This window comes from Manduca sexta, chromosome 20 (genome assembly GCF_014839805.1).
Source record: "Manduca sexta isolate Smith_Timp_Sample1 chromosome 20, JHU_Msex_v1.0, whole genome shotgun sequence".
NCBI lineage: Eukaryota > Metazoa > Arthropoda > Insecta > Lepidoptera > Sphingidae > Manduca > Manduca sexta.
In genome coordinates, this window is record NC_051134.1 from 8061647 (window position 1) to 8083863 (window position 22217).

General features: G+C 40.1%; 2 protein-coding genes across 2 annotated transcripts; one reads left to right on the plus strand and one right to left on the minus strand.

The window, feature by feature from the left end:
* The first annotated feature begins 234 nt into the window (after window positions 1–234).
* LOC115446630 (transmembrane protein 138) lies at window positions 235–2065 on the plus strand. Its single transcript, XM_030173339.2, has 4 exons — window positions 235–840; window positions 916–988; window positions 1415–1586; window positions 1836–2065. The coding sequence occupies exons 1-4, from the start codon at window positions 713–715 to the stop codon at window positions 1940–1942; spliced, it is 480 nt and encodes a 159-aa protein (XP_030029199.1). The 5' UTR covers window positions 235–712; the 3' UTR covers window positions 1943–2065.
* Window positions 2066–4806: 2741 nt separating this feature from the next.
* On the minus strand, window positions 4807–19832 carry LOC115446625 (E3 ubiquitin-protein ligase listerin). The gene is made up of 27 exons (XM_037440646.1): window positions 19632–19832; window positions 18676–18876; window positions 18327–18458; window positions 17857–17991; window positions 17410–17522; window positions 16015–16203; window positions 15365–15536; window positions 14707–14773; window positions 14175–14292; window positions 13187–14021; window positions 12840–13059; window positions 12410–12609; window positions 12004–12155; window positions 11381–11843; window positions 11077–11209; window positions 10544–10701; window positions 9960–10165; window positions 9624–9807; window positions 9219–9405; window positions 8869–9105; window positions 8530–8671; window positions 8157–8300; window positions 7723–7874; window positions 7428–7645; window positions 7168–7347; window positions 6723–6890; window positions 4807–6128 (listed from the first exon to the last, which is right to left on the minus strand). Exons 1-27 carry the CDS (start codon window positions 19677–19679, stop codon window positions 6069–6071), a joined length of 5214 nt encoding a protein of 1737 aa, XP_037296543.1. The 5' UTR covers window positions 19680–19832; the 3' UTR covers window positions 4807–6068.
* Window positions 19833–22217: the final 2385 nt, after the last annotated feature.

A 22217-nucleotide genomic window follows, 5' to 3' on the forward strand; every position in this document is an offset into this window, starting at 1 on the left:
TTTTGTTTTCTAAAGTAATTTTATAGACCTATAAAAATAAAATTACAAATACCACCGAAACAGAGAACTTTAAAAATTAAATAATTGATGACAATTAACTCGTTTTTAAGAGTTCTATCCAAATAGATATAAATTACCTTGGTTAAAATGTTTATCGAATAAAAAACTGTTTTTGGACATCTCCTTTACTATAGGTACATATTTTGTACTCAGTATCAACATATCAAGATACTGAGTGTAAAATATTGTACCTAAGCGCTAAGATGTCTACGCGTGCACTATTTGATTATGATATTCAGTAATTTCAAGCAATATGTTGATAATTGAAAAATAAAAATACTATTGACCAATTTTATTAAGTACTACAATATTCAAACAATGTTACAAAAATATTTTGATCAAAAAACAAGATATCACCAAAGAAAATTAGCATAGAATATAAATTAAGCCTCAAATGGGAACAAAGAAATTCGTGCGTCATTGATATTATTTTTTAAAGACGTAGGAAGGAAGCGTTAAAATCTTCCAAAAATGTGGAGCTACCATTACAGCGACATTCAAGAAGTGACGTCAGAATATCCATTGACGTCATAGGTAGCTATTGACTTTTGGCAATAAGCGTCATATCCTTTGTTATGGGTTGCGGTCGATTCAATTCTCTTGGTGAAAATACAATTTAAACATGAAATAAATTAAAACAGACAAGTTAAATATGAAGTTGTCAACGCCACGGTATACGCTTTGTTTATTTTTTCAGCTAGCATTTATACTTTGTGATTTAATATTCAACTGCGTGAGTTTGTTTCCTAAAAGTCGCGACGGCTTGCTGGTGTTATTTATGTAAGTAATGTATTTTTCGCAAATTTAATTTTGTCTACTTTATGTAGTATTTGAAGTGTAACACTTGATTCTCAGATTTCAGGATCTTTTCCTCGTCCTTTCCATAACAACAATGCTGATGACATTCTTTTCAACTTATTTATTTCAAGTGAGTACTTTAAAAATATTTAAATGTACTTATAAATCTTCATTGCCGTTTTGCAAATACTTCCATATAATTTTCAAAATCTTTGCTTTTATCTGGGAGTATTTGGAGTGCTTTAAAAACTTAACAGATCACACATCACGCCTCTATCCTCAAAGGGCTAGGCAGAGGTGCAACCAGGTCACACACTTTAAGCTAAGTGTGTTCCATCGATCCCATGATGTGATAGGGAGCAAACCTATGGCCATGTCGGATACAAATTCCAGACTCTGGGCTGATATTGAACAACAATAATACTTTGCCCAATCTGCATTTCAAATTCCTGACCTCAAAGTGGTGTGGTACTGCGCACGCAGTACTACTAGGTCACTGAGGCAGTAGAGGAATGTTTTCAAAAGTATTGATTGTTATGAAAGTTGTAAATGGCAGGCAGGTTTGGTGGAGGTGTTGGTGCGAAAGTTCCGCGCAGCGTGCTCGGTGTGCGCCGCGTACGTGGCTGCGAGCGTCGCACTACACGCGGTGTGGCTGCTGGAGAAGTGGAGTGACCCTGAGGCAGTGTCCACGCCTATGCTCATATTTCTCTTCACATTCCAGAGATGCTGTTAGTATTGCTATGAACATTCTGCATTGTATAAAATAGTAACACACACAAATAATTAAGCTATCACTGCTGTCTATAAAACTGATAGATTCTTTATTTACAGAGTAAATTTTTTTAGATTAATATCTATGTTACCAGTATATGTATAGTATTTATAGGCTTTTGAAATATTGTTTGTCACTCCTTAAGTGTTTATTTGCATTCCTATTTGTATAAAATTAATCACAAAAATAATGTTGATATTTCCAGTGTCCCCATGGTACTATTTCTTCTACAAGCGAGCAGCACTCCGAGTGAGTGACCCACGGTTCTATGAGGACATTGATTGGATCAACAGACAGCTGCAAACACACTGAACAATCACACAGGGTTCTTGATTGGATAATTACTATGATATACTAGTCATGTGTGGATAGTGAAATATTGTAAGCTCTATATACTTATTTCATAATTGTAAATAAATTATGTTGAACACATTACATACTCATTTAAATATTAATTAACATACCATTATACTGCTATCCAGGGCCGTAGCTAAGGGGGGGGCATTGTGGGGCAATGCCCTACCTTAATACTCAACTAAATTATACATAATTACTCAATCAAAATATATGGAGCAGCGGGTTTTTTATTTCACAATTTGGAAGTTGGTCCCATAATGGGCCATAGTAGGAGTTGTTCGTATTGATGGGTGGAATAATCCCCTTTCTGGATTTAAGGGAATTTTGTTAAAAATCGATTGACCAGATCAGATGTAGTAACATTTTTATTTCCGCCCTAACTATAATTACAGCTGCCCTACCTTAAATTCAAGTCTAGCTATGGCCCTGCTGCTATCACTTTTAACTCATTAATAACACAGCACTACTAGACTGTTTTGTGGATTATTGGATGATCCCCTATTTCAAATTACTGGTGTTACATTTATCCTCCAGAAAATATTGTTTTATGAAAAATATCTTTCCCCAAATACATCAGTTTTGTGAAGCTTTTGACTTGCATGTTTGAACTTCTGAACCAATAGTGATATAATTTGAAATTAAGATAGATTTGGATTACTTATACCCTATACCCTAGACAGACAGGATCGTGAGCGAAAACAGCTTATAATTTATGAAATAAAACATGTATTGCATTTAATTTACAAACAATTTGTTTACTTCTAAACTTATTTATAAATCTAATTAAAACCTGTAGCTTTTACGGAGCATCTCATTTGAATAACCACTGCACCATGCTTTTAGTTATCAATTTTTAGTCTTATGCGTTTTTTAGATTATAGGCAGGCAGTTATAAACAAGGTTATTAATTGATTCTGAAATTGATTATGAAAAATTATATTCCTATGTTTATTTACAAAGGATTGCCAAAATGGGTATAGTAACAACGACAACTTAGAAAGTGGTTGTTTGTAATACAAACACATAAGTACATATTACATAATATTTAGGAAATACATATACATTGGATACGCATACAATAATTGAACCACGACATGTAATGGGAAGGCACTATGACGAGGTTATAGATTATCTCTAATTAGGTGGTACAGCGTGAACGTTACTCGCGGCATGCAGCCGGAACGAGCTACAACTGACGCCGCGCCCCGCGATACTCTTCAAACTGTCCTACGGCTGCTGTACCTGGGATTTTATGATTCAATGCAAATATTGCATATAAGGATAATGTTTTAAACAATGGCTACTCAACTTATATCGCATATTATCATATACAAAATATACGGCAAAACATTAAGTATGTAATTAATTTTATAGTATTTCATTTTTTTATTAGAAGACATACAAATATTTTTTATTCATCTTTATACAGTATTAAAACAACATATTTAAAAGGTATAATTGTTATCATTACATAATCTATATATATAAAAATGAATTGCTGTTCGTTAGTCTCGCTAAAACTCGAGAACGGCTGAACGGATTTATCTTATCTTGGTCTTGAATTATTCGTGGAGGTCTAGGGAAGGTTTAAAAGGTGAGAAAAATTCGAATAATTGCCGGGAAAATCCTCAAAACAGCATTTTTCTATTTCCCATACAAACGTTTTCTAACTAATACGTAGAGTCAATTTGAGCTTTATTGCTATTGTATAAAGTTCACTGTTGTCTAAGCAATGTAGGTGTGTTCCTAACATCAAAGCAGTGTGCGTTGGAGCACAGAATATAATAATGTAATGTCGCGTTCTGAAACTCAACAAAAGTGATATCGCGGACCCGACTAAATTGAACAGTCACAAAATTTAATATATCATTAGTTATTTGGTTGGCTTCACGATATTATTTCTTTTGTTTTACTTTAAAATGCATGTTTTCGTTATGGACAATTTTTGAGCTACTTTTGCATATCTATACTTATAATAAATCTGTAGAGAGGTCAATTCTGTACATGAAATATATTTCCAAAATAACTGGGGGTGATTAGGGATCGATACTGATGCCAAAAATGCAATTAGTAAAATTTTTGTCTGTCTGTCTGTATAATCGTTATAGAAACAAAAACTACTCGACGGATTTTAACTTAACTTGGTACAATTATTTTTCATACTCCTGAGCTGGTTATAGTATACTTTTCATCATGCTACAATTAATAGGAGCATAGCAGTGATGGAAAATGTTGGGAAAACGGGAGAAGTTACTCCATTTTTAAGCTTCCGTCATTTCGTGTGCAACCTTAATGGTTAAAAGTTCCTTCGATTTCACCAGGATCCCATCATCAGACCCTGACCGGACAATCGGACCACCTGCATACCACCATAAATTAAAAAAAACATCCCGACAAATTGAGCACCTTCTCCATTTTTGAAACCCGAAATCCACGCGGGCGAAGCTGCGGGCGGAAGCTAGTATTTTATATAAAATACCTACCTACCTATTGAAACTAAATATCGATATAGATATTAGTAAAGGTATTACGATGCTTTATATACAGACCTAAAAGATGAACAATTGTACAGACTCTACTAATGTAGTAAATCAATACTTTTCTTGTTGCATAAATATTAATGTAGCAAATATTTTTTTGAAAATTCTGAAATGGTGGAGCAGGCTTCCGGCAACACCTTTAGCGTAGTCTGCGCCCCTCATGTTTCTAACATTTAATTAAAATTTTTAGTGATTTGAAACATAGGTATGTACAAGAATATTAGGAAAAAATTTAAGGATATTATACTTGTATTGGAAAAGTTTAAAAATAATCCTAAATTATTATCGTATATACAATTTATTAAACATATTGTAGTTTGATTTACACGATCAACACTATCAGGATATAGAAAATGTAATAAATAATTAATTATGTATACGAAAATATCCAAGTAGTAATGGAACCAAGGTGTCATTAGTGAACCAATTAGAATAACAATAATTATTTTCAAACTACACATGTAAATCTGCGCCTGAGTGTCACTACAACGGATAACTGATACAAACCATAATTAAGCGGACTCATAAACTGCTATAATGTACAATATTTAACAACAATATACTATTTAAAATGAATCACGGCCGTACAAAATGTGTACAGTGTAATCGGTGACAGAGCAGTACCCTCTCGGAATCCATGTTGTGCTCATGAGCATACTTTACCGGTACTGTCAGGTCGCACACTACATGTTGTCTGTCTGACTGACTCACTCACTTCCTTACACGTTACACTATTATTCGTTTTTTCTTAACCGTCTTACAATATAACATGATTAATAATATAATCTTAATAATTATAGTATTGCCCAAGTACATCGATACATAAATTTTATTCCAACCGTAAATTTCCAGTCAATAATACCTTAACGGCGTAACTCCGCTCACACGTCGGGCATACCATTCTACGTTTTGTTTGTCTTAATATCACCAGTAAAATAATATCATTCGTTTATTTATATACTACTATCATATATAACGAAGTGTAAAACAAATTCATGAAAAAGTATACATACAAAAATATTAATACAAATACATAATATTTGCTATCTAGTACAATATTTACAATACAAGGCAGGTAAGAAAAACCGAATTATATCCGCGCCGTTATTTTTAAACATTATACTTTAGAATAATTAAATAATTATATCACTCTGTAATTTTTAGATTCGTTGCCAAAAGTCTTGTAATAGGATGTTGACTCAAGAAGTATTTACTTGCATTGTGTTTTATCTTTTCAAGTATTTAGTAAAGAGTCTCTTGTTACTTTCTCACAAAAGGGAATTTTGTAGATAATATTCCATGCCGTTGCTTAATATTGACAAGTATTTGTTATTGTTATATCTGTCATGTTAAACGATATTCGAGTTATGTTTCTTCCATTTACAATACGTTTTCAACAATAGCCAACATCCACACAATATATAGCAGTTGACTTCACTCCACAGCAGTCGGTATCAGTATCGGGCGCGCAGTCGCACAGAGTGCGCGTGCGCCGGTTAGTAGTGCGGAGCGGCGCGGAACAAGCCGGCCGCTCGCTCGTGCTAGAACTGTGCGCGACACAGCGGGCAACTCGACTTCGAACTTGTTGTGAACCACTTCGACTGAAAATATAAAATAAACATACAATTTTTTTTTTCTTACCTTGGGTATATAACCAATCATTAATATGAAGTATTTAGTAGAAAATTATATTTTGTAGAAATATATCCTGTGGGCGAAAATCCAGCATTTATTATACAGAAGGAATCTTCAACAAGCATCTGACAAACTAATCCATGATCACTTAACTTTAGACGCCAGTGATGATAAACTAGACAGCTAATGACAAATAAACTGCTTCCAGCAACACACCGGACAGTATAGATTTAATGTAGCTTACCAATCAAAATCTTCAAGTTATTTTTAACCTAATAACCATATCTTTATGTTTGTGTGTTGTATACCAGTGGCGAAGAATGAACTTTTTCGAAAGGGAATCCGACACAACATATAGGTACTGATATGCATAAATGCGTTCTGCAAATAGTTCTTGAATGGTAATTAGATTTCACATAAGTTACGAAAGGAAAGCTGATAGGAATCGAGTTATATGTACCCTTCGCCACTGGTGTATACTCACGAGAGTTCTCCACGCGCGTCTCCACCACTGAACCGTTCCGCGCACGACATGCGTGTTGTGTATACTCAGTACTCACGAGACAGGAGGCGTGGAACTTGTTGTGGCACTGGTGGCAGGCGAGGCGCGGCAGCTTGCCGGAGCTGGGATGCAGGCGCGCGTAGCAGATGTAGCACACGGGCGAGTTCTCCACGCGCGTCTCCACGCCCGCCATCCACATGCGCACCGCCTCCACCACTGAACCGTTCTGCGCACGAAGCGATATGACGGATCATCATTCAACTATCTTTATTATCTTTTGTTAAAACTGACACCTATATAAAGAGTTTACTTATCTTTCATTTTATCAATTTCCTAAGAGGATATCGACTTGTAGCTGACGGAAACAGGTAAAATTTATGAACAAAAAAATTTTAAACTTATTTTAACAATGATAACGGTAAAGGCAGTGCTTTACCAGTATAATAATGTAAAACATAATTGGTCGATTTTTCCTGTACAGTCTGAACATAATGTATAGTAACCTGATGCGCAAGGTAGAGCGCGACCCAGTTGGTGTCGGCGCCAGGGGTCGGCAGCGAGGGCGTGTACACGTTGGCCACGCCGATGGGGTAGTCTTTAGCCAGAGCGATGTGCAGTTCAATCGGATGGTCTTCCACCGTGTACACGCACACCACCTCGTACGTCGACCAATAGGTAGTTATCTAGATACATAAGAGACATTGTAAATGGTTATATTTGAGGTCGACTGACACAGCACGTGAGGCGGTGGTGCAGTACGTACGACGGCGTTGGTGAAGGTGGGCGCGGCGCGCATGACGCGTGCGAAGTGGTCGCGCACGAGCGTGGGCGCGAGGAAGGCGCGCGCGAGGCGGCGCAGGGCGCGCGCGCGCGGGGCCGAGGCCGCCGCGCACCACGCGCGCGCGCCGCCCGCCGCGCACGACACGCCGGCGCACACCGCGCCGCACGCCAGCTGGCTCACCACGCTGCTGCTCACCGGCGCTGTCGCAACACACGTCGCATACTTCTTATTCTATACACAAAACCAGTGCACGACAGTCACTGACACGGCTACTAACCATACATATCCAGCGGCGTGTTGTGGAAGAACATGTCAGTGTACTGGGTAGGCACGGGCGTGGTGCCGACGTTGTCCTCCGTGTATGTGAATACTTCTTCAGGTAACAGTCGCAGGGCAGCATTCAGCACCGGCTCCGCGAAGTTCTTGATCCTAACATAACAACGTAAAATCACACTATTAATCTAGTAGATCAGAAATTATATAGTGATCGATTTCCCTTAACATTATGAAATATAAATCATGCCCACTGTATCTTTGTTAAATATTATACTTAGTGTATGAAAAATCTTGAATATTTGAATACATATAATTTCACATAAAATATATGCACATATGTTTAATCGTCTTTGACAGTACACGACCGACCGTATCGAGCACGTGGGGTCGAGGTGCGTAACGCTCGGTAGGTAGTGAGTAATGAGCAGTGAGTACCGGTATATCTCGAGGTAGTGCAGCGCGACGGTGGAGCGCGCGCGCGCGAACAGCTTGTGGCTGAGCCGCAGCAGCAGCAGCCAGCCCACGCACGACGAGTGGCTGTCCGAGAACGGCGTCACCTCGCACACGCCCTCGCCGAGCCTGGCGACAGTCACAGCGTGTCAGTCACACCGACACGAGCCCGGAGTGCGAGCGCTCTTACAACGATACAAAAAATTGTAGCTGGTTGTATATCGTGCGATTATTGAGATTACCGCAGGTCGGACGGGTGGACTCGGCCCCGCGCCTGTGTATTCACTTGCAATTTATACTTTTCTGGTTTGCCATTATACGATAATATTTACACAGTGTATAAATACGTAGCACTCACTGGACATTTGCGACGACCTCGTTGACGATGTCGAGCAGGTAGTCGAGCTGCTCGTCGAAGTACTCGAGCGCGAGCTTGGGCCGGTCGTACTCCTCCTGACCCACGCCCGACGTCTGTTCGCTCCACATCGACAACTTGCCCACTGTTATGAACACATTCTGTTAAATGCTTCGTTTATCTTTTATTCTATGGTTGGAAAGATTACGATCGTCCAGGTGGCACGCAAACTGACTCCCACTCCTCCATTCCATAAGAAACGCTCAAGTCCGACCAAGTAATGGTTTGGAGAGGCTTAGGCGTACTCGATCGCATAAGTCAGTACAGAGGTGTTGCACTCACTGTCCTCGAGTATGAGCGGGTCGACGAGCATGGCGAGCAGGTGGTAGGCGAGGTACTTGTAGGCGACGTGCACCGGCCGCGCGAGGCACTCGGCGGCGCGCGCGCACACGCGGGACAGCGCGAACACGTCGAGCTGCGACGGCTTCGGCAGGCAGCTCCAGTCCAGGTGCGCCGAGCCCTGCGCCAGCGCGTGCAGCACGGCCACGCGCGGACACGTCGGCGCCGCGCTGTCTGACTCTGACGACCAGAACCAACCATTATACCAACTGCATTACCTTTGACCAATTTTATCTCTGAATTTTTATCAATATCAATAGTAAAAACTTGTGCTTGAAGTTGGCGTTACTCACGCAGCACGTGCAGCATGAGATGGAAGAGGCTGTCGTGCACGCTGGGCTCGAAGATGTCGCGCCACTCTTCAGGCAGCGCGGCCACGTGGGCGGCGGGCTCCTGCTTCTCGCACTGCGCCGGCACGGACGCCACGAACGTGTGCACTGCCACGTACAGCCGCAGGAGAGAGCGCGCCACCATGCTCACCTACAGATACCACAGAATTTGTAACGACGTTGTGAACAAATTTAATTGTTAATAGTCAAGAAATGAGTGGCGTGCTGGTGAGTACCATAATATATCGTCGTACAAGAGATAACTCAACATGTACATTTTTCTAAATATTGTACAGGTGTACAATCTATAACTTAATTTAGTATACATTCGTAAACGTCGATAGAAAATCATGATGAAGTAGCTCCTACTTTGGTAGTGCCCCATGCGTCCTTGGACTTCTCAAGTGAGGTGGCTACGGAGCAGCAGGCGATGTTGATGAAGTCCCAGTGGTGCGCGGGCAAGTCCCAGCCCTCGCGCGTCACCAGCGTCGTCAAGTACTCCAGCGCCGCCGCGTTGCATACCGCCGCGTGCCATGGCGCTTGCGATATGTCGCTGCAACATGTAAATTTATATTTACAATAAAAATCAAACAACCTCGGAAATCAACAACACTCACAAATAACGTTTTTGTAATTTAGAATTAGCGATCTTTTGAATACCGTCGTGTTCCAGATTAATTAAGTAAGCAAACAGTCGTCACTCACGTGTCGAACAGCATGAGATGGTTATGCCTGTAGTACGCGTTGACGAGCATGTCGAGGTGGCAGGTGGCGCAGTTGGCGAGCAGCTCGCACGTGAACACGCGGTCGAGCTCGCCCGCGCGCGACGCGCTCGCCGCCAGCGCGCGCACCATCACCAGGTACTGCGCACGCGCGTCGCTCTGCGCGTCGGTCGAGCCTTGCAGGTTCGCCTGAGGACAGTACGACTTCATCACCGTGCACGCGGCGCTGGGAACTATCAAGTGCTTACTGAACCGGCTAGAGAATCAAATTCGGTTTAAAAATAATAATCACACAAATCTGTATGTTTGCATTAGGAGTAAGCGATTTATGGTTAAACCACAACTCTTATAGTTTAATGATTATTACTCTAGTTCGAGACGAGTGTTCAGCTCGCCTTTTGGTATTACCGAAATTTGTATTAGAAATGTTTGTACAAAATGATAAATTATTATAATTAACCCTTGTCGTGCAGAAAAGTCGTATCAGCACAAACTGTTAACAACAAGTACGTAGCAGGGGACAGTACGCTATAAGTGGACAGTGAAGCAAGTTTAACAGGTGGCTACCTGTAGGGTGTGGAAGAAGCCGTTGCCGGTGACGATGTCCCGCAGCTGCGCGAGCTGCAGGTCGCCGGCGCCGTGCGGCAGCGCGCGCGCGCCGAGCGCGGCGGGCTCCACGCGCGCGCGCAGCTCGTAGTGGCGCCGCGCGTACGACCAGTAGTAACCTGCCACACACACGTATCGATACACACCTCGCATCGACAATAAACGATGACAATACTACTTGTATGTCCAAACATTCAGATTAGTAATCATTGATTATGATAAAAAACGAAAATTCACTTTGTTAGCGTGTAAATATCGAAACGGAAATGTGTGTCACTAAATATTGTCAAAATTATTCTGTACTTTGCTTATAAATATCGATTTTACAGTATAATGAAACAATCAAAAAAATATCGATATTCAACTGTTTTGACGGAATATCGAATTCTTAATGTAATTAATATAATCGTTATATGTTACGATACGTATGTATAAATTTACTACCGAAAGCCGACGGTCAATATCGATAGTCGACACGATCATTCGGGTCGTACCTGTAGCAGCAGCTGAATGGGATAACTGGCACTGTATTGTGTTGCGCAGAGTGGTCGATGTCTCGTTGATAATGTCATCTAATAGCATGTCTAACTTAGCTTTGCCGTCACGGAGTATCTTGTGGTGTGGCCACTAGAAGAAAATGTTTTGTTAACATTTGATTTCAGCGCACCCTTTGTTAATTAACTATCAATTATATCCTTATATTTATTTGATTATTCTAAAAACAATTAGACATTCAACAAAAAAATATATATATAATACATATATATATATTTATGTAAAATAAATAAAGTGACTCACGAATCCATATCCCTCATGCAGGGTACAAACGATCATATAATCGTAGAGAACTTTGCAGAACTCTGTCTGGAAGTATTGTTCGGAGAGCAGTCGCTCGCACCACGTTGGCTCGTCCTCCTCGTCGTCGGGCTTGTGGAGGAACAACGTCCTCAAGTACATGGCGCGGAGTAACAAGCTGTTCATGAACGCCACCAGGTCACTCTTGCTCAGCTCCGCGTCGTCACTGTCTTGCGCCACTCGCTTTATGATATCATTATCGTCGTCGAAAGGGCAGTTGAGCTTGGAGTGGACGCAGTCGTACCGCACCGCGTAGTACTCTATGGAAGGTGCTTCCACTTCCAAGAGAGCTTTGGTGAACATTACTATTTCTGCTAGGTCCTCGGGCAACCGCGAGTTCGCCGTCAAGATGTACGGGCTGAGAGAGCAGATCTGTTCGATTTTGTCTATGCATATTTTTGGGTTTCTAAAAGAAAAATCATTTATTTATATCGACAGTTCCCGTAGATTGAAAAATAATAAGAAGTAGTTGTACTGGTCCGTGGTGTTACAACATGTGTTTAACACATACATTTCCTTGACTTAAATAAGCCTAGAAATGTGTCGGAATCAGATGAACAACGTACTTGTTGTTGCGCGAGCGCACGTGTTGGTCGTGGAGCGCGGCGACGCGCCGCAGCAGCCGCGCGCGCTGCTGCGGCGGCAGAGCGGCCACGCCGTCCTGCGCCGACGAACGCAGCTCGCACCACGTGTCCACGCTCAGCCGACTGTCGCCGCGCTGCGAAACGTCACGTAGTGCATTTTATTAACATCTTAGACACCTCAGATTAGAGGACAAATCTTAACGCCTGGACACGAATGGTCGCTCTTATCGGTGTTTTAGTGCAGCGGGGGGAGAAGAGCAAATTATATATTTAGAAATAAGAAGCTCCAGCGACCTGGGGACACATGACACGTTAACGCGACAAAGCGCGTAGTTTTAACCAAATAACGGGTGACAGTCACATACTTTTCTGTTAACAAACTACTCACAGGTACCCTCAATGTGACTCCGATCAGTTCTATGAGCAGATCCGGCGCGGCGTGATGTGTGTCGGCCCGTATCAACAGCGCGGACGCCAGCTGAGCTCCCAGCCGGGACAGCTGCTCCAGGCAGGCAGAAGATTGTTCCCGTAATGCCGTGCTCACCAACTGTACTATACGAGTCACTGCGTCTGCGCTGATTATTAATTCTGTAAATTGATAATCGAAAAAATTATGTCAATACCATATCGTTCTTCTCGTAATTCTATCGATGTTGACTAGGGCCAGTATATTAAATGTACCGCAACAAAAAAAAATATTTAAAAAATAGACCATATTTCATGTTCATTACAGTCGCCTAGAGGGGCCGCCTGCAGCAGCTTATCAGTTGAGAGTAAAACGTTGTGTTAAGATTAAAAGTGATATACTACGCCTGTACCTTCGCGGTCGTCGTGCGAGAAGCACATGAGCAGCAGGTTGCGCGCGCCGCCCGTGCTGGCGCCCGTGCTGGCGCCGTCGTGCGTGACGAGCGCGGCGCAGGCGCGGAGCAGCGCGCGCGTCGCCGCCTCGCCGCGCACCCAGCGCCGCACGCAGCGCCGCGCGCGGTGCGGGTGCGACAGCGACACCGCCAGGCACCACTCCGCCACCGACACCGGGAACTGCACCCACACACACACACACACACCTCACATCAACAACTCAATACTCAACTAATGTGTATTGACTTCATAAAAACAAAGTAGTGTCATTGCAAACAGTTTCTTATACCTCGGACTAGTACAGTACCTGGTTAAAAGAATCCAGCGTGGCTTCCTGTTCCTCTTCGGTCATGTGTTGCAACATGAGGAACACCACGTCCACCACCACCTTGCACCGCAGCGCTTCGTCGAACAACCACTCTCTGAACACTTTCTCGTAAAACTTGCTCAGCGAGTCGACATCGAACTGCCTCGCCACAGCCAGCAACACCTCCCTCTGATTGAACTCTATTAGAAGACTCAATAAGGGCGTTAATACCGCATTCACCAATTTTTTCTCTCCAGCAAACTGAAGATATTGATAGCATACATTTTGCACCACATTCTCTAGGTTGTGTTTGAAACGCTCGACTATTGTCGGATCACATTTTTCTGGACTGGCCGTCTCTCGTTGAACCATAACTTCAGAATCTTCAAACTTAATACTTTGAGCTTTCTTTGGTTCGTGTAGAAAAGATATCTTTAATGTCTGCAGCAGTAAAACATGTCCGTCGATGTGGCGAGCGATATCCTCCTCTTCAGAGGATAGTTTGTCGATTTGCGTGGAAAGCTTCGAGGCGATGTTCTGCCAGAAGTTCCTCACCAGCTGGTCGTACTTCTCTCCGTTGGGTTCTTTGGACTGTTTGAGCCAATATTTGACGAGAGAGGCCATGCTTGTAGCAGAAAATTTGATCAGGTTGTTGCGCAGCTGTCCCGCGTGTTCGGTACTCAGCGCCATCTCGAGCCAACTTCTGTGCACGCTAGTCGTCACTTCCACCACGAAGTCATTTTGTCGGATCGACAGATATCGCAGACATTCCGCTAAATTAGCAATCCACAGCTGCCGTTCACTCTTTGAACTTAAAATAGATTTTTTTTCAAGGCTGCAAAGATTATTTTGTTTATTAATTATAATTGGATATATTAAAAAAGAAACCTATTTACCGCTTGTATGTGTATATTTTTTACTAGTTTATTTATAGAGGGGCGGCGAGAGAGCTATTTAAAAAAGTCAGTTAATTATTATAAACAGTTACCCAGTAAACATAGCGTTGAAGAAGGATTCGTAGAACTCCTTGGTGAGGAGGTGTTCGGGCAGACTCGCGAGCAGCGGCAGCAAGATGCTCGTCAGGTGCTTGGTGTCGCCCCACCCGCCTCCACACGACATGCAAGTAACATTCACTCAAAATAATTCGACGGTTTATACGTTCAGGTACTTTTAACAAATATGGCTAGTGATGGGATATATTTTATATCCGCCCGGAGAGCGACAACTGTACCCAAGATGTGCGCCATTGTGGCCCACGACGTGTGTTGCCGGATCAGCGGTTCCGGGATCAGCCTGTGTATATCCGGATCAAATAGGCCGGCATAATTGGGTCTACTGTCGTGGATTAATCATCTCTCGTCAGTCGACATTCTATGGGAACCCATTCTACTTTCCATCAGGTGTAGTTAAGTCACTTTACCGTGCATATAGAAAAAATATCATAACGTCACCAACTATTGCACTTATATTAAAAAGTAGGAAATAGCATTAACAGTTATAAGTAGGATAATACAACTCACCATTTTCTAACACATCTATTATCCTTTTGACGATGAGCTGTTTCTTGTCCAGGTATGTGTGCCAACCCTGAAACACTCATCAAAATTACTACACAATTAAATGGGTTCTTTTATTTAGGTAAGCTAAACCTAACATGATTAAAAGAAAGATAATTTTACTATGCACCATATTGTAACTATTTAGGTCAGGCAGGTGGATTGTAAGACAAATTATTATTATATTTTTCCAGGCATTGTGATTAAGTTCCTACATACAATAGTATTAGACTCGGCTAACGTAATGTAGGACGGTGTGGGAGAACGGCCATGTTAAACAGTAGTGGGCGGCGGTGCGTGTCGCCAGCAGCGAGTTCTACACGCACGGATGCGCGCGCGCCGCACGCCCTGCCCCGCGCCCGCGCCCCGCGCCCGCGCCCGCGCCCGCGCCCGCAATTTGTCGCAATGTTGCGTATTACTAAGAATACCAGTTTTGTTTGTATTCGTCACAATATAATTATTGTCGGTGCGTTGTTTTTCTTATTTAACCGGACATCACCTAAAGACGGTCACCAGCAAGGTGAAGTGACGATCTGCGAAAGTTCGCTGGCAAGAACTGGATGCGACAGGCCCAAGACAGGATAAAATGGCGCATGTTGATACAATTATTTGTATATAGTACCTCAACATTGTGCATGATCATGACGAGACAGTTCCAGAGTCCCGCGGCGACGGACGCGTTGGAGTCCTTGCCCGCGCCCATGAGGATGCGCAACGTCTTCTGTCCGTACTTGTCGCCGAACACGCCTTTGAACCGCTCTATTATATGACTGATGGTTTCATACCACGCGGCGCTAAACAACAATCAAACCACTTGAAAAAGGTCTCTACATTGACTAACTAACCAACCATAGCTGTAACCGCTGGCAATAGAGCATTAAATATAGCACTAAGAAAGGTGTCGATTACTGTATTATTAACATCGATCATCCCAAATAGTAAAAAATATATACTATACACTTCGCTATAACATAAGCTATGGTGACCGCCAAGCAAGTTCCGTTTTATTCCTGATTGAAAAACGTCATAGTCAGTCTTTCGAACTAATATAATTACTGGGCATTATGGGAACAGAATGGTTTATTATAAGTACAGCTTAAAATTACAAAGAAAGTGCAGTGGATTGCAGAGTTATATAAAGAAAAAAAATATGTGGCGCTAGTTTTATTTATAGGCATTCCTGATTAGCAGCCGAGACAATTTTCTGTTATCATTAAATAGTATTTCAAGAACAAATCGCATTGCTATAACACAATCAGCAGGCGCCCATACCGTATCTGGTGGTAGTTGTGCGAGGCGAGTTTCCAGAAGGAGTTGTGGTGGAAGAGCAGTTGGTCGAGTTGTTCCCAGAGCCAGTCGTGGTGCGCGGGCGCCAGCCGCTGCGTGAGGAGAGTCAGGCCGCGCAGGCTGCTCGACACGATGCAGTTGTACTGCGCCTCCTTGTCCTCCGCGTTCTCTATCCTGCACATAACATTATGTATGCAAATGTTTACAACTAATTATTTTGGCTACCTTATCCATTTCATCTTTGGAGTTAACTTTTATAAGCCTAATGAATTGTCGGATTCGAGGAAATATAATGCTGTGGTGACTTTTAATAAAAAGTAATGTATGTTTGGCAAAGGGAAAAGGATTTAATGAAGCTTCAGTTAACTTATTGACCATACGAAACTCATTATGGCTGCCACATTATGGTGACTATTTTTGGGAGGACTACTATATTCATATTGATATATTAATCTATACTATTATATAAAGCTGAAGAGTTTGTTTGCTTGTTTGTTTGCTTGTTTGTTTGTTTGTTTGTTTGTTTGTTTGAACGCGCTAATCTCAGGAACTACCGGTCCAAACCGAAAAATTCTTTTTGCGTTGGATAGCCCTTTGTTCGTGGAGTGCTATAGGCTATATATCATCACGCTATATCCAATAGGAGCCGAGCAGTAATGGCTAATCTCAGGAACTACCGGTCCAAACTGAAAAATTCTTTTTGCGTTGGATAGCTCTTTGTTCCTGGAGTGCTATAGGCTATATATCATCACGCTATGACCAATAGGAGCGGAGCAGTAATGAAACATGTTGCAAAAACGGGGAAAATTATTAGTTTTGAGAGCTTCCGTTGCCTGCGCTGCGTAAACGGTTAAAGTTATGCAACAATGATGTATGACGGGATTGTTCCTCTTAAAAAGTTCTAAAAAATATATTATAAAACAAAGTCCCCCGCTGCATCTGTCTGCCTGAATGTGTTAAACTTAAAAACTACCCATCGTATTAAGATGAAATTTGGTATGGAGACAGTTTTAGACCCTGGGAAGAACATAGGTTCCCGGGAAACTACTACTTTTATAACGGAAAACTTTAGCCTGAAAATGTTTATAACGCGGGCGGAGCCGCGGGAAAAAGCTAATATAGCTTATAAACGGTTTCCAGTGGCTCTACCATTTATATTGATAAGATCTACATACTGCTCGTAAAATTTATAAAATTTGGTTTCAACAAGTTATCTCACATAATTGGATAATTATATCTTAAATATACATCAGTTAATTACTATACTTTTGCGATATGTTTTAAATTTTCGATCATAAATACTACATGTTTACTTAATGAAAGAGCATAAGGTTAATTTACATGATAAGTGATAATGAACTAAATGATAGCAGTACGCACTTTTTACTCAACACTGAATCAGGGTTTGACATCAGATTGTCTACGATGTGAGTCAGTATCTCTGTCTTGCAGAACGATATCACGTCAGGCAGTTTATTGTCAGGGAAAGTTTTCTGTAATTAAACAAACATTATATAATTTATAGACTAATCAAGATTTTTTATTTTTTTAGTTAGGTTAGAATTTCAAATCTTACATGCATATATCATTTTATTTCTTATTTTTAAATATTAATTAGACAATTTATTGTATTTTATCAGTTATTAAATATGTTGCTGCTTTTGAGTACCTTGTGAAGGATCATTGATAAAGTCTGACAAAATCGTTAACTGTGGCTTTATCGGTGGTACCAAATTAGGATATAAGTAAAATTAGGCGATATATGCAAGTAAGTCACTGTACGTAAATAGATAGTTGTAAGTAGTGAGCGGATGTCGTGGTACTAACGGCGAGCGCGCGCGCGGCGTGCGCCTGCGCGGGCGCGTGCGCGTCGTGCAGCGCCAGCAGCCACGCGGGCACCACGCGCCGCAGCCACGGCGCCGCGCGCCGCCCGCACGCGCCCACCACCGCGCCGTGACACGCCTGCGCACACACAGACACTTAACATTATAGCTAGGTGACGGTAACCAAAATAGGGCCAATGATTAGGGATTTACAAGGGAACGATTTTAGCCCCTATAGATTTTTCAGCGATTTTCGACAATCACCAGAAATTATCAGGAAAATCTCTGGTAAAGTACTAATGTAGCAAAATCTATTATTGCGACAAAAAAAATTATCACCTGGAAAAGGGTATGATTATTGGTGAAAATATTTATTATTCATGGATGTTTTTTGGCACAAGATTAGTAGAGGTAAAGAGTATGTGGTTTCATTTATTACTTCAATTTCAAAACAAGCCTGTAAGTGAACTGTACCTGAGTGTACTCGCGCACTTTCCGGTCCAGGTCAAAGGACAACATTTTGTAATAATGTGCCCAGCTCGGTAGCATCGCTACCACATCATCCACTTTGCTGTTGTTCACCAACTCTGTTAGTTCTTGTAAAGCCTGCAAACACAAATTTACTACAAAAAAGAAACAATTAACTGAAACATTGACTGGGTGAAATTAATTGGCCAATAGTTTACAGTAGCTTCTCCATTGCTTTTAAGCCGCCTCATGGATGGAGTTTAATTTCTGATTGAACTTTCGCACAACAAAATTTTAGTTGTGATCCAAGTTGTTTCTAACATTAATATAGTATATAACTGGTGTTATAACATACCTTAGTTTTAGTAATGGGATCCTTTTTATTAAGTTTTTTAATGCACATCTGGAATTCTGGATCAATATCATTCTCCATGCTAGCGGATGCAGCTAGAGTAGGGAACAGAGCAGGCAAAATCTTCCCTCCTCCAACACATACTAGATTTGTGTCTATTTTTGCTGAATTTATTATTTCTGCACTGCGTCCACTGCTTGATGGCTAAAATAAAGAACAAACCAGGAGTTAGTTTAATTGTCCATGTCTATATATATGTTTTATTTAATAGTAATACAAGCCGTTCACTTATTGGTGAGTATTAAAGTAAATAGTAATAGAACTACAGAACTTTATATTACAAAGCATTGTTTCTTTTTACTTTTGAGATATTGCATGGTAAGGTTCTCATAGCTCAGTAAGAATACCGGTTTCAACATTGCCCCAACTTGAACACAATAATACTTTTATATTGTTGCTTGACTGCAAAATGGGACCAAGTGTGTTTGCCTACTGAATATGACTAATGGCACCTGTCTTTTCATAATGTATTTAGCTGTGTGACAGAAATAAAATAAATATAGTTTATACTAATTTGTACATCTATTGTGTACATATGAAATACTTAGTGAGCTTTTACTGACATAATATTGTGCAAACTATATCATGATTTTTTTTTCGATTTTTACTTAGCTATTCCCATTTATTATGTGATTGAAACCTTAAATATAAGTATAATTGAGATGGTAGTTACTACATTTTCATATAAGCATCCGTTACAAGGTGGTACCCACAAAAATTCATGCAATATTTCAATAGGCCAGGCGAGTAACTAAGGTTTCAATTCAATTGTAACTACGTAATAAGAGTTCGTCAAGGTTAAATACTCTCGTCAGTCGACAATAGACTTCAATGAGATCAAATTGCAATAATCTATGTACAAAAGTATAGAACACGGAGAAAATAACACCGACACTTACTTTGACATTATTCTTCGTCCTCTGACTTTGTTTGGGTTTACCACCCATTTTATATACTTAATATATAGCGGCACTGTATCCACAATGATGTATTTACCAAATACTATGAATTTAATCGTTGACAAATAATTTTTCAAAGATTATTTTGCTGACGAACAACACATTTCGTAAGTGGCGAAATGTCTTCAGTGTTGCCTGAGTGTTAAAAAATTAGCAATTAGTGAATTTATCAAGCAAAACCGAATACGGAGATCATGTATACTTTTTGTAAAATCAATAGATTATGTGATATGATTTAAAAAGCAAATTTGACGTTTATCAATCAAATAAGTATAAATTTTAATTGAAAATAATTGCTAAGCAGGTCTAGTGCTAGTAGCGTATTTGTGTCGTTTAATTTAATTTATATATCAAGCAATAAAAAATTATATTAAACTAATATTTGCTCGTGGCTTCCCTAGTGTGAATGGGTTTTATGGGATCAAGTTTTCGCTCTATATTTTCCCAGGACAAAAAATAGCCTATGACCTTCCAGAGTCTCAAAATGTTTTCATAAAAAAATCCATTGAAATTTATTCCGTAGTTTTTGAGTTTGTTGCGTTCAGACAGATAGACGCGCGTAGCGGCGTATTTTGTTTTATAGTACTATGTATTTAAAAATATATATATTTAAATGTAATCAATGTGACTACATAATGTCCGAAATTTGGGGATCTATCAATTAAGTAAATATTTCGGTAAACTTGATTTACAATGAGATCTCGTAAAAATATGTTTTAAACCTGGCAACATGATTATCTTATTGATCAATTGTCAGGTACACATGTGACATTTGACAGTCCCTTTAGTTTTTTTTCTACGGTAGAGTAAAATAAACAAATACATACAGCCAATTCGAGTAATAAGAAAAAAATGTCCAACATATCATATAATAATTTTTTTTTTATTTTCCAAAGTAGATAACGTTGTAATTCAGTAGAATAATTAATAAATGCATAAGTTATATCTTGTGAAGACAGCGGGTGTTATATAATCTTATTTATTTATTTATTTAAACTCTTTATTGTACATCAAAACTGTAAAGAATAATAAATATAGAACAGAGATGGTGTAATAACAGGAAGTACAAATGGCGGTCTTATCGCTATCTGCGATTTCTTCCAGACAAGCTTTGGATGGATTTAAAATGACTAGGAGCGAAACGAGCGGGCGGTCATAATTTAAGTACTAAAAAGATTTTGAAAAACGATCTACTAAATCTTATTTTATTTATATATTTATATTCATAACATTGATGTACTAGATACATTGACTAGATATTAGAACTAGAAGATACCAGAACAAAACATGGTATGTAGTTGTCTAAATAAATAAATGATTACCTATTGTACATATTGTAACAAATTGTATTATTTTGGTTTAATTAAGAAATAAAACCTTTAGCAGAAATTTTTATATTGCAGAAGTTATTTTGCACAAGATTTTACCATGTAAAATGTCACGAAAGGCTGACTACTATAAATTTGGAAGGTTGCAGGACTTGCGGCAAGTCACATGGGTATAGAACTATTAAAATATTAATTATTGCTTCTAGTGAAAACGATTTGGATGTAACTGTCAGTTTTAGCTTTAGGACATTTAATTGCAAACTATGATGGATAAAGCGTCCTCCGACGGTGGAGGCTGATTAAAAAAAAAACATATACCTACATATAATTATTATTAATGTAGTTAGATAACCCCTCTAGCTTGTGATATTGGATATCTTAATATTAAGATCGACAAGTGAACTTTTTTTTATCAATGCCGACCGCAGTCTGTAGAGGCGGCGCCTGACCTAAAACAATAGCAAACTCATACAACTTCTACAAAGCTCGAAACGGGGCTGCACAATGTTAATCGGCCGGAGACATCAGGCGTCAAGACTTGGGTGAATTAACTTTCAATATTATATTAATATAGCTTTTGCCCGCGGCTCCGCCCGCGTTATAAAGTTTTTCAGGCTAAAGTTTTCCGTTATAAAAGTAGTAGTTTCCCGGGGGCCTATGTTCTTCCCAGGGTCTCAAACTGTCTCCATACCAAATTTCATCTTAAGGCGATACCTCAAGGTCCATTTTCATACATTTTGTTTCGGCTTTAATCTGGGTAACTAAACAAGTATTGGCAAGTAAAGAATTTAAATTCACGTCTAGTTAGTGATTAGTTCTCGCAGTTGAAAGAAATTCGTAAATATAATTAATAATCATGGATATTTCGGCCTTTATATTTTATTTTGACGAAATTTTATAGGCAGTAATATCGATGATTATTTATTATTTTTTCTTTTTTCTTCAACTGCGAGAACTAATCACTAACTAGACGTGAATTTAAATTCTTTACTTGCCAATACTTGTTTAGTTACCCAGATTAAAGCCGAAACAAAATGTATGAAAATGGACCTTGAGGTATCGCCTTAATACGTTGGGTAGTTTTTGAGTTTAACACGTTCAGGCAGACAGATGCAGCGGGGGACTTTGTTTTTTAGAACTTTTTAAGAGGAACAATCCCGTCATACATCATTGTTGCATAACTTTAACCGTTTTCGCA